Genomic DNA, 13,546 nt, shown 5'->3' on the forward strand with positions numbered 1-13,546 from the left:
ACAAGTTTTCATTGACTTGTTTTTATTCATATTTTTCTCTTTACTGTCACACATCTTTTACACAAGAGTGTGACGGTGAAATTCTCAGGTGCAAGCCTCTGTTACACGGCAGTATAACAACACGGTATACGCATAATTAACAATATACATAAATAACATAAACATTTTAATAAAGTGCAGTGCAAGGGTGTGTGAGGTGTGTGTGATGTGTTCAGGAGTCTCTCAGTCTACTGGTGAGGGTCAGGGTTAGGGTTAGGGTCAGGGTTAGCGTTAGGGTCAGGATCAGGGTCAGTGTCAGGGTCAGGTTTGGGGTCGGGGTCGGGGTTGAGGTCGGGGTCAGGATCAGGGTCAGGGTCAGGGTCAGTGTCAGGGTCAGGTTTAGGGTCGGGGTCAGGGTCAGGATCAGGGTCAGGGTCAGGGTTAGGGTTAGGGTCAGGGTCAGGGTCAGGGTTAGGGTTAGCCAATGATATTTTCTATTCTCACAAAAACCTTTCTGTGTTTTACTAGGCGATTTTAGGTCTTTATTGGGATATTTGTTGCACACAATGTTGGCAAAACCTGATCACACACACAAACCTGGCAACAGCATCAAAAGAGTCTGAAATGACATTTATAAAGATATTTCCGAAATAAAAAGCTTACTTTCATAGTTTGGATCCGCTGAGCCAAGAACAGAGGCTGGTTCTGTAAACATCGCACTGACGAGAGAAGAAAGTGATAAATCGCATGGTGGACTTCTGCTTATCCCACATTAATGCACACGTAAAGTGGCTTTACCGAGTGTCTTCAGGCCTTTCCTCAGATCTCCAGACTGAAGTCCTTTAAAATGTCCGTCTAAAGCCTCTTCCAGGGTCTGTCCTCTCTCCAACTCCAGCTCTTCCAGCACTGAGCACAGATACACACACTCGCATCACACACACTTGTTGTCGTCAACCTTACAAGTATCCAACTGTTCCTATGTTACGAGGATCTGCAGCTTTACTGTATCAAGGACACGAGAAACACACGACTGCCAGCAATGACTGATGCTAAACTGAACAACTGAAACTGATAATTATAATCTAATCAAGAGTATCAGATGTCAAATGTAGAAATATAAAGGCCTTTATACTGTATGCAGAACATCTGTTTAATACATGACTCAAGGCATCTTCACTAATACTGCCACTGTTGCCTTTGGCTTGCTCAGTTGGGGATATTTGGGGATATTTAATTTAATTAATCAATCAACGATACTATTGATCAGCATTACCAAACGTGGACGTTCCACTAGAAACAAACATTGATATATTGTTTTAATTTAATACTGTGAAGCTGCTTTGATACAACCTACGTTGTGAAAAGCGCTATATAAATAAACTTGACTTGACTTGACTTGACTTAATACTAATCTTTCACATTTACATTTGTAGAGTAAAGGCATTATTTACTGTCTTTTCCTTTCGATCAAATATTGAAAAGCAACGGTTTTCCAGATATATCTTCTTCTGGAGACATTTTCCACAGCTAGACCAGAACACACACACACACACACACACACACACACACACACACACACACACACACACACACACACACACACACACACTCACACAGTCGAAACGTACCGATTCTGAGATGATCCGGGTGTCTCGTGGTGAGGATTTGGATCCAAACATCAGCTGAAGGTTTCTTGTTTTTCAGCTCCTCAGATAAAGTCTGTAAAACAACATACAGTAATAAACCGAGGCTCTTCCTCAGTGTTTCTGTCTCATTTTCCAGCACAAATATCCAAACATTCTTAAATCAAGAGACATTTACTGGAGAAACACACAAAAATCATGAAAATGAAGTGAGTTTGAGCTTAAAACAAGAACAAATGTCTATCAGTGCAGTGAGAAGAATAATCCTGTTCTTCTAGAAAACTGATATCGGTCACCCTGTGAACTGAGCTGAGATTTCAACAATCTGAATCCTGTCTCTGAGGTCACCTAGAGGTCACCTAGAGGTCATCAGACACAGTGAAGCGGATCAAACAAAGCAAAGTCAACATCACAGGTTTGATAGTTAAACCTTTATCAGCTCCATCTCAGAATATGACCTGACAATGGGAATGCAGCGCCTGAAAGGAACGTTTCAGCCCAAACTGAGGAATCTGATGGATCTGATAATACATGAACTCACGGCTGTGTCCTGGTCAATAACTCCTGGCCCATTCTCTTTCTGAAAAAGGACAGAGTGAACATCATTACTTGCACAGACCATAAAACGGGATGTTGATATAGTGATGATTTATCTACACATTGAAATAGGTTTTGTTGTAAATGTTTAACAGTGTGAGTCACCTTCAACAGCGCCACAATGAGCTTGCCGAAATCTCCACTGGATTCACTGATCAAGTCTTTCTCCAAATCCCGCTTGAACTCTGTTAAAGTCACAATGATGAAACATTCAAACTCAGACTAACAAAAAAGCTATGCAATTATCAGCTCTTATTGAATGGAATGTTTTAGGGAAATGCACTACTAAACTAAAAGTTTGTGGTCAGTAAGATTTATTTTTAAAACTAATTAATACCTTTATTAAAATGGATTGATCAAAAGTGACAGTAAAAATAATGTTACAAAAAAGTTCTACTTCAAAATAAATGCTGCTCTTTTGAACTTTCTATTCATCAAATAATCCTGAAAAATAAAATGTATGACAGTTTCCACAGAAATCAGAAGCAACACAACTGTTTTCAACACTGATAATAATCATAAATGTTTCTTGAGCATCAAATCATCATATTAGAGTGATTTCTGAAGGATCATGTGACACTGAAGACTGGAGTAATGATGCTGAAAATTCAGCTTTGATCACAGGAATAAATTACACTTTACTGTAGAAAACAGCTGATTTACATTTTAATAATATTTCACTGTTTTTACTGTATTTTCATTCAAATAAATGAAGCATTGGTGAGCAGAAGAATTTAAAAAAAAAATCTATCTGACCCCAATATTTTGAATGGAAAGTTTATTACCTCATACAAATATATTAAAAAAATGACAATTATCAGTTTTCTCAAAATGTCAATTCCATTCAAAGCATTCTTGTGGTTTGACTGTGAAAACCACCAATAATAATAGACAAGACTTTTAATTGCATTCATTATGTTTTTGTAAATTGTTCTTAAAGCACCTTGATTGTATGTGGTCTTGATGTCGGAGAGCTGCTGTGGTGTCCTGCTGCACAACACCTCTAAAAGAGTTTCTTCATCTGTACCAGCACCCTAAACACACACACACACACACACACACGCACAGAGACAGTCTGAATGGATGTGGATCTGTAGTTAAATGTACAGGTGCTGGTCATAAAATTAGAATATCATCAAAAAGTTGATTTATTTCAGTAATTCCGTTAAAAAAGTGAAATTTATTTCAGTAATTCCGTTAAAAAAGTGAAACTTGTATATTATATAGACTCATTACATGCAAAGTGAGATATCTCAAGCCTTTATTTGTTATAATTTTGATGATTATGGCTTACAGCTTATGAAAACCACAAAATCAAAATCTCAGAAAATTAGAATATTACATGAAATCACACAGTAATTACACAGTGATACCATGGTCATTGAACCAGGTTTTGGTTCTTTTGGCAGTGTGGGCCGGTGCAAATCCTGCTGGAAAATGAAGGAATCATGAAGTGCTCTGGAAATGTCCTGGTGGACGGCTGCGTGGACTCTGGATTTAATAAAGCACAGTGGACCAAAGTCCTCTTTTCTGATGAGAGCAAATTTTGCATCTCATTTGGAAACCAAGGTCCCAGAGTCTGGAGGAAGAATGGAGAGGCACACAATCCAAGATGCTTGAAGTCCAGTGTGAAGTTTCCACAGTCTGTGTTGGTTTGGGGAGCCATGTCATCGGCTGGTGTTGGTCCACTGTGCTGTCCACTCAACGCAGCCGTCTACCAGGACATCTCCAGAGCACTTCATGCTTCCTTCAGCACACAAGCTTTATGGAGACGCTGACTTCATTTTCCAGCAGGATTTGCACCGGCCCACACTGCCAAAATAACCAAAACCTGGTTCAATGACCATGGTATCACTGTGTAATTACTGTGTGATTTCATGTAATATTCTAATTTTCTGAGATTTTGATTTTGTGGTTTTCATAAGCTGTAAGCCATAATCATCAAAATTATAACAAATAAAGGCTTGAGATATCTCACTTTGCATGTAATGAGTCTATATAATATACAAGTTTCACTTTTTTAATGGAATTACTGAAATAAATCAACTTTTTGATGATATTCTAATTTTATGACCAGCACCTGTATAACGATCAACACACACACACACACACACACACACACACACACACACACACACACACACACACACACACAGTCTGAATGGATGTGGATCTGTAGTTAAATGTATAGTGATCAAACACACACATACACACACACACACACACACACACACACACACACACACACACACACACACACACACACACACACACACACACACACACACACACTGGCACTATTAATGCTCAACCTCCATGGCTTTGCGCAAGCGATGGGCCTCAAACTGCTCCGGGATCATCATCAGACCGAGTATCAGAGACTGCAGATCACCGGAAAGAACTTTCTTCAGACTCGCCTGCAGTTCCTGTAACACAGACACACACACACACACACACACACACACACACACACACACACACACACATTTTTCCTACTCCTCATGATATGAATTTCGTATAGTCTTTATGGGGATTATCCATTGACTTCAATTGATTTTACACAGAGTTAATAAAATGTTCTGTTCCCTAAACCTAAACCATATCCTCAGAGACATCCCAAAGCAATTACCAGTCCTTTTAAAATCCATTTTGTTGTGGTTTGTCGTCATCCAGGTCAACTAGGCACTTTCTTGGAGGAGTTGGATGTGCTACTCTCATCCCTCCCTGAGGATGGTACTCCTCTTGTAGTCCTTGGAGACCTCAACATCCACCTAGAAAAACCTCAGGCTGCTGATTTCCACACTCTGCTCGCCTCATTTGACCTCAAGCAAGTGTCTACTGCGGCTACTCACAGATCAGGAAACCAATTTGACCTTATTTACATGTGCTACTGCTCCACTGACCTTTGGTCACTCCACTGCACACCTCCACTACACTGGTTCAGGTCTTCCCTCTCAGTGGGTTCTTCAGGGTGTCGTAGAGGGGTGAGGTGTCTAAGACCCAACATCTAGCTACTGGAGTGCCTCAGGGCTCAGTGCTGGGACCGCTTCTCTTCTCCATCTACATGTCATCTCTAGGATCTGTCATTCAGAAACATGGTTTATCCCATCACTGTTATCATCTAGCTACTGGAGTGCCTCAGGCCTCAGTGCTGGGACCGCTTCTCTTCTCCATCTACATGTCATCACTAGTGTCTGTCATTCAGAAACATGGTTTATCCCATCACTGTTATCATCTAGCTACTGGAGTGCCTCAGGGCTCAGTGCTGGGACCGCTTCTCTTCTCCATCTACATGTCATCACTAGATCTGTCATTCAGAAACATGGTTTATCCCATCACTGTTATCATCTAGCTACTGGAGTGCCTCAGGGCTCAGTGCTGGGACCGCTTCTCTTCTCCATCTACATGACATCACTAGTGTCTGTCATTCAGAAACATGGTTTATCCCATCACTGTTATCATCTAGCTACTGGAGTGCCTCAGGCCTCAGTGCTGGGACCGCTTCTCTTCTCCATCTACATGACATCACTAGTGTCTGTCATTCAGAAACATGGTTTATCCCATCACTGTTATCATCTAGCTACTGGAGTGCCTCAGGGCTCAGTGCTGGGACCGCTTCTCTTCTCCATCTACATGACATCACTAGGATCTGTCATTCAGAAACATGGTTTATCCCATCACTGTTATCATCTAGCTACTGGAGTGCCTCAGGGCTCAGTGCTGGGACCGCTTCTCTTCTCCATCTACATGTCATCACTAGTGTCTGTCATTCAGAAACATGGTTTATCCCATCACTGTTATCATCTAGCTACTGGAGTGCCTCAGGGCTCAGTGCTGGGACCGCTTCTCTTCTCCATCTACATGTCATCACTAGATCTGTCATTCAGAAACATGGTTTATCCCATCACTGTTATCATCTAGCTACTGGAGTGCCTCAGGGCTCAGTGCTGGGACCGCTTCTCTTCTCCATCTACATGTCATCACTAGTGTCTGTCATTCAGAAACATGGTTTATCCCATCACTGTTATCATCTAGCTACTGGAGTGCCTCAGGGCTCAGTGCTGGGACCGCTTCTCTTCTCCATCTACATGTCATCACTAGGATCTGTCATTCAGAAACATGGTTTATCCCATCACTGTTATCATCTAGCTACTGGAGTGCCTCAGGGCTCAGTGCTGGGACCGCTTCTCTTCTCCATCTACATGTCATCACTAGTGTCTGTCATTCAGAAACATGGTTTATCCCATCACTGTTATCATCTAGCTACTGGAGTGCCTCAGGGCTCAGTGCTGGGACCGCTTCTCTTCTCCATCTACATGTCATCACTAGGATCTGTCATTCAGAAACATGGTTTATCCCATCACTGTTATCATCTAGCTACTGGAGTGCCTCAGGGCTCAGTGCTGGGACCGCTTCTCTTCTCCATCTACATGTCATCACTAGGATCTGTCATTCAGAAACATGGTTTATCCCATCACTGTGATCATCTAGCTACTGGAGTGCCTCAGGGCTCAGTGCTGGGACCGCTTCTCTTCTCCATCTACATGTCATCACTAGATCTGTCATTCAGAAACATGGTTTATCCCATCACTGTTATCATCTAGCTACTGGAGTGCCTCAGGGCTCAGTGCTGGGACCGCTTCTCTTCTCCATCTACATGTCATCACTAGTGTCTGTCATTCAGAAACATGGTTTATCCCATCACTGTTATCATCTAGCTACTGGAGTGCCTCAGGCCTCAGTGCTGGGACCGCTTCTCTTCTCCATCTACATGTCATCACTAGTGTCTGTCATTCAGAAACATGGTTTATCCCATCACTGTTATCATCTAGCTACTGGAGTGCCTCAGGGCTCAGTGCTGGGACCGCTTCTCTTCTCCATCTACATGTCATCACTAGGATCTGTCATTCAGAAACATGGTTTATCCCATCACTGTTATCATCTAGCTACTGGAGTGCCTCAGGCCTCAGTGCTGGGACCGCTTCTCTTCTCCATCTACATGACATCACTAGTGTCTGTCATTCAGAAACATGGTTTATCCCATCACTGTTATCATCTAGCTACTGGAGTGCCTCAGGGCTCAGTGCTGGGACCGCTTCTCTTCTCCATCTACATGACATCACTAGGATCTGTCATTCAGAAACATGGTTTATCCCATCACTGTTATCATCTAGCTACTGGAGTGCCTCAGGGCTCAGTGCTGGGACCGCTTCTCTTCTCCATCTACATGACATCACTAGTGTCTGTCATTCAGAAACATGGTTTATCCCATCACTGTTATCATCTAGCTACTGGAGTGCCTCAGGGCTCAGTGCTGGGACCGCTTCTCTTCTCCATCTACATGACATCACTAGTGTCTGTCATTCAGAAACATGGTTTATCCCATCACTGTTATCATCTAGCTACTGGAGTGCCTCAGGGCTCAGTGCTGGGACCGCTTCTCTTCTCCATCTACATGTCATCACTAGGATCTGTCATTCAGAAACATGGTTTATCCCATCACTGTTATCATCTAGCTACTGGAGTGCCTCAGGGCTCAGTGCTGGGACCGCTTCTCTTCTCCATCTACATGTCATCACTAGGATCTGTCATTCAGAAACATGGTTTATCCCATCACTGTTATCATCTAGCTACTGGAGTGCCTCAGGGCTCAGTGCTGGGACCGCTTCTCTTCTCCATCTACATGACATCACTAGTGTCTGTCATTCAGAAACATGGTTTATCCCATCACTGTTATCATCTAGCTACTGGAGTGCCTCAGGGCTCAGTGCTGGGACCGCTTCTCTTCTCCATCTACATGTCATCACTAGGATCTGTCATTCAGAAACATGGTTTATCCCATCACTGTTATCATCTAGCTACTGGAGTGCCTCAGGGCTCAGTGCTGGGACCGCTTCTCTTCTCCATCTACATGACATCACTAGTGTCTGTCATTCAGAAACATGGTTTATCCCATCACTGTTATCATCTAGCTACTGGAGTGCCTCAGGGCTCAGTGCTGGGACCACTTCTCTTCTCCATCTACATGACATCACTAGTGTCTGTCATTCAGAAACATGGTTTATCCCATCACTGTTATCATCTAGCTACTGGAGTGCCTCAGGGCTCAGTGCTGGGACCGCTTCTCTTCTCCATCTACATGACATCACTAGTGTCTGTCATTCAGAAACATGGTTTATCCCATCACTGTTATCATCTAGCTACTGGAGTGCCTCAGGGCTCAGTGCTGGGACCGCTTCTCTTCTCCATCTACATGTCATCACTAGGATCTGTCATTCAGAAACATGGTTTATCCCATCACTGTTATCATCTAGCTACTGGAGTGCCTCAGGCCTCAGTGCTGGGACCGCTTCTCTTCTCCATCTACATGTCATCACTAGATCTGTCATTCAGAAACATGGTTTATCCCATCACTGTTATCATCTAGCTACTGGAGTGCCTCAGGGCTCAGTGCTGGGACCGCTTCTCTTCTCCATCTACATGACATCACTAGGATCTGTCATTCAGAAACATGGTTTATCCCATCACTGTTATCATCTAGCTACTGGAGTGCCTCAGGGCTCAGTGCTGGGACCGCTTCTCTTCTCCATCTACATGACATCACTAGGATCTGTCATTCAGAAACATGGTTTATCCCATCACTGTTATCATCTAGCTACTGGAGTGCCTCAGGGCTCAGTGCTGGGACCGCTTCTCTTCTCCATCTACATGACATCACTAGGATCTGTCATTCAGAAACATGGTTTATCCCATCACTGTTATCATCTAGATACTGGAGTGCCTCAGAGCTCAGTGCTGGGACCGCTTCTCTTCTCCATCTACATGACATCACTAGTGTCTGTCATTCAGAAACATGGTTTATCCCATCACTGTTATCATCTAGCTACTGGAGTGCCTCAGAGCTCAGTGCTGGGACCGCTTCTCTTCTCCATCTACATGTCATCACTAGATCTGTCATTCAGAAACATGGTTTATCCCATCACTGTTATCATCTAGCTACTGGAGTGCCTCAGGGCTCAGTGCTGGGACCGCTTCTCTTCTCCATCTACATGACATCACTAGTGTCTGTCATTCAGAAACATGGTTTATCCCATCACTGTTATCATCTAGCTACTGGAGTGCCTCAGGGCTCAGTGCTGGGACCGCTTCTCTTCTCCATCTACATGACATCACTAGGATCTGTCATTCAGAAACATGGTTTATCCCATCACTGTTATCATCTAGCTACTGGAGTGCCTCAGGGCTCAGTGCTGGGACCGCTTCTCTTCTCCATCTACATGTCATCACTAGTGTCTGTCATTCAGAAACATGGTTTATCCCATCACTGTTATCATCTAGATACTGGAGTGCCTCAGGGCTCAGTGCTGGGACCGCTTCTCTTCTCCATCTACATGTCATCACTAGTGTCTGTCATTCAGAAACATGGTTTATCCCATCACTGTTATCATCTAGATACTGGAGTGCCTCAGGGCTCAGTGCTGGGACCGCTTCTCTTCTCCATCTACATGACATCACTAGTGTCTGTCATTCAGAAACATGGTTTATCCCATCACTGTTATCATCTAGCTACTGGAGTGCCTCAGGGCTCAGTGCTGGGACCGCTTCTCTTCTCCATCTACATGACATCACTAGTGTCTGTCATTCAGAAACATGGTTTATCCCATCACTGTTATCATCTAGCTACTGGAGTGCCTCAGGGCTCAGTGCTGGGACCGCTCCTCTTCTCCATCTAGATGACATCACTAGTGTCTGTCATTCAGAAACATGGTTTATCCCATCACTGTTATCATCTAGCTACTGGAGTGCCTCAGGGCTCAGTGCTGGGACCGCTTCTCTTCTCCATCTACATGACATCACTAGTGTCTGTCATTCAGAAACATGGTTTATCCCATCACTGTTATCATCTAGCTACTGGAGTGCCTCAGGGCTCAGTGCTGGGACCGCTCCTCTTCTCCATCTACATGACATCACTAGTGTCTGTCATTCAGAAACATGGTTTATCCCATCACTGTTATCATCTAGCTACTGGAGTGCCTCAGGGCTCAGTGCTGGGACCGCTTCTCTTCTCCATCTACATGTCATCACTAGTGTCTGTCATTCAGAAACATGGTTTATCCCATCACTGTTATCATCTAGCTACTGGAGTGCCTCAGGCCTCAGTGCTGGGACCGCTTCTCTTCTCCATCTACATGACATCTCTAGGATCTGTCATTCAGAAACATGGTTTATCCTATCACTGTTATCATCTAGCTACTGGAGTGCCTCAGGGCTCAGTGCTGGGACCGCTTCTCTTCTCCATCTACATGACATCACTAGGATCTGTCATTCAGAAACATGGTTTATCCCATCACTGTTATCATCTAGATACTGGAGTGCCTCAGGGCTCAGTGCTGGGACCGCTTCTCTTCTCCATCTACATGACATCACTAGTGTCTGTCATTCAGAAACATGGTTTATCCCATCACTGTTATCATCTAGCTACTGGAGTGCCTCAGGGCTCAGTGCTGGGACCACTTCTCTTCTCCATCTACATGACATCACTAGTGTCTGTCATTCAGAAACATGGTTTATCCCATCACTGTTATCATCTAGCTACTGGAGTGCCTCAGGGCTCAGTGCTGGGACCGCTTCTCTTCTCCATCTACATGACATCACTAGTGTCTGTCATTCAGAAACATGGTTTATCCCATCACTGTTATCATCTAGCTACTGGAGTGCCTCAGGGCTCAGTGCTGGGACCGCTTCTCTTCTCCATCTACATGACATCTCTAGGATCTGTCATTCAGAAACATGGCTTTTCCTATCACTGCTACTCTGATGACACAGAACTCTACCTCTCATTCCAGCCTGATGATCCAACGGTTGCTGCTCGCATCTCAGCCTGACAGACATTTCTGGCTGGATGAAGGACCACCACCTTCAACTAAACCTTGTGGTGACAGAGCTACTCGTGGTCCCGGCCAACCCAACACTACCTCACAACTTCTCCATTCAGCTAGTGTCATCATCCATAACTCCATCAAGGTCAGCCAGGAACCTTGGAGTTGTGATTGATGATCAATTGAACTTTAAAAAGACCACATTGCTAGAACTGCCCGGTCCTGCAGATTTGCCTGTACAACATTAGGAGGATCAGGTCCTTCCTATCAGAGCTACACTCCTTGTCCAAGCACTTGTTCTCTCCAGACTGGACTACTGTAATGCTCTCCTGGCTGGTCTTCCAGCTTGCTCTGTCAAACCTCTGCAACTGATCCAGATGCTGCAGCTAGAGTGTGTTTATCGCGCCAAAGAGACGCACATCACTCCTCTCCTCATAAACCTGCACTGGTGGCCAATTCCCACTCGAATCAAATTCAAGGCACTGATGCATGCCACTATGATGTATTATATTACTTGGTCACTTATTATATTTGGCCACTATAAAGCACAAGGACTAGTTTTTGGTGATTTGGAGATAAATTAGTTTCTTGCTTACCATTTGTGAGACGTTCTTGTAGACGCGTGCCAGAGATTGTCTCTGAGCATTACTGCGACTGGTTATTATTCTCACAATGGTGCTCACATCTTTAACAAAAAGATATGGTAGTTTGAAATTAAAACATTTAAATATGACAGAATACTAGCAGTCGGACAATTACTACCACAATAGTCATTCAAGAACCTTTCTTCTCCAGAGCAGCGCAAAGGATGGTAACATCTCTCTCGGGACGGAAATTCGGGAAGGGCCGAACGGATCCCAGCGTTCCCCACCACATGCCTTCAGTCTGAGGGATGAGAAACATACATGACACGGTGAAAATGTATATATCATCGGTATCGGCCGATATATGTTAATTTTTTATGTTATCTTTATCGGCCCAATAAGAAAATTTGTCCGATATATTAAATTTGATAAATAATGGATTATTTCCTACAGCTGAGACGCTTCAGCTGCGCACAGTTCAACATGATGGTTTATTGCTTGAAAAATGATTGGAATCACTTCAAAAAAGGAAAATAGAGTAAAGTGCACCATGTTTTCATAAAGGCGACATAAAATTATAATGGGATAAAATATATAATTGTGAGCTTGACACGGCTTTTAATGATGAAACTTTTGTTTTTGTAATCAGGCTCTCAAAAATTATATAAAAATTTGGATTTAGATGAGCCAATATATCGGTTATCGGCTTTAAAATATAAAGAATTATCGGTTATCGTTATCGGCCAAAATTTTCATATCGGTGCATCTCTAGGAAAAATGGTATTGAGATGATGATTCACGACAAACAATGCTCCTAAAGTACGACACAACAACTGATACAGAGTAAAAGAGTGCAGATACAGACACTGACCATCAGAGGAGACGAATCCTGTGAGCTTGACTCTTTCTCCATCGCTTATCAGTGAAGGAAGTTATGAAGTCTGGAGGAAAAACAGTCACAGAGTAAAAGTGTTTTTAACTAGCATGTACTAACATTTAAATTAATCATTTAATACATTGCATTAATGTGTAGATGAATGCTTCTTGAGCTTGTATTTAAAAAAATACCGGTATGTTTTCATTTCTCTAATTACATCTCTATTACACTGTTGACCTCTTCACCCACCCATAAACCAGCAAACCAGTCCCACACCGCAAAACATCATGCTCTTCCTCAGTGTTTCTGTCTTGTTTTCCAGCACAAATATCTAAACATTCTTAAATCAAGATACATTTACTGGAGAAGCAAAATAACTGAAGATATTAAGTCTTGTTGTCTGAAACAATCCTAAAAATCAAGTGAGTTTGTGCTTAAAACTAGAACAAATATCTGTCAGTGGAGTCAGAAAAATAATCTATATAGTTTTCCCTTTGAAAGATCAGATTGTTCTTGTTTTAAGCACAAACAGATGATTGTTTTTTCGAAAACAAGGCTTCATATCTGAAATACTGAAGGTGTTTTACCTGCTGAAGTGTGTATGAATCTCAGTCTGAGATCGAGTTTCAGCTCTTTTATAGATGCTGGATCTTATCAAACTCAATAGCGCAGGATGAAAACTCAATGTTTTAAAAGGCTTAAAAGGTGTAAACCTCTCCTGCTTTCCATACGCTGTAGTTCTCAGACGCGTCTGATGCAAAAAACACTAACGTCTCAAACCAAATAGAAGATCTCAATGGCTCAGATTAGATCAGATCAGATATCCCATCATGGGTGTAACCTGGACATACGCACAAAAACCTTAAAAACCTGCAGAACTGGAAGACTCAATCGACTAGATTCCTCCCAAAACAACCTTTTCTGAATCACAAAGATTCTTCACATGAAAATTCAAAAGGACATGTTTCGATTTACAGTGTCGGTGGT

General features: G+C 42.8%; 1 protein-coding gene across 1 annotated transcript in view; it reads right to left on the reverse strand.

The window, feature by feature from the left end:
* Nucleotides 1–13,546, reverse strand: part of anxa14 (annexin A14) — a 16,019-nt gene extending 2,473 nt beyond the window's left edge. The window contains exons 1-11 of the mRNA XM_079877901.1: nt 13,147–13,546; nt 12,554–12,623; nt 11,881–11,983; nt 11,695–11,783; nt 4,532–4,645; nt 3,163–3,253; nt 2,325–2,404; nt 2,164–2,202; nt 1,608–1,698; nt 778–885; nt 643–698 (exon numbers count right to left, since the gene is read on the reverse strand). Coding sequence (XP_079734027.1) covers nt 643–698; nt 778–885; nt 1,608–1,698; nt 2,164–2,202; nt 2,325–2,404; nt 3,163–3,253; nt 4,532–4,645; nt 11,695–11,783; nt 11,881–11,983; nt 12,554–12,595 — 813 coding nt within the window. The 5' untranslated portion in view covers nt 12,596–12,623; nt 13,147–13,546. The remainder of the gene's footprint in view (nt 1–642; nt 699–777; nt 886–1,607; nt 1,699–2,163; nt 2,203–2,324; nt 2,405–3,162; nt 3,254–4,531; nt 4,646–11,694; nt 11,784–11,880; nt 11,984–12,553; nt 12,624–13,146) is intronic.

The sequence above is a fragment of the Squalius cephalus genome, assembly GCF_949319135.1.
Source record: "Squalius cephalus genome assembly, chromosome: 8".
NCBI lineage: Eukaryota > Metazoa > Chordata > Actinopteri > Cypriniformes > Leuciscidae > Squalius > Squalius cephalus.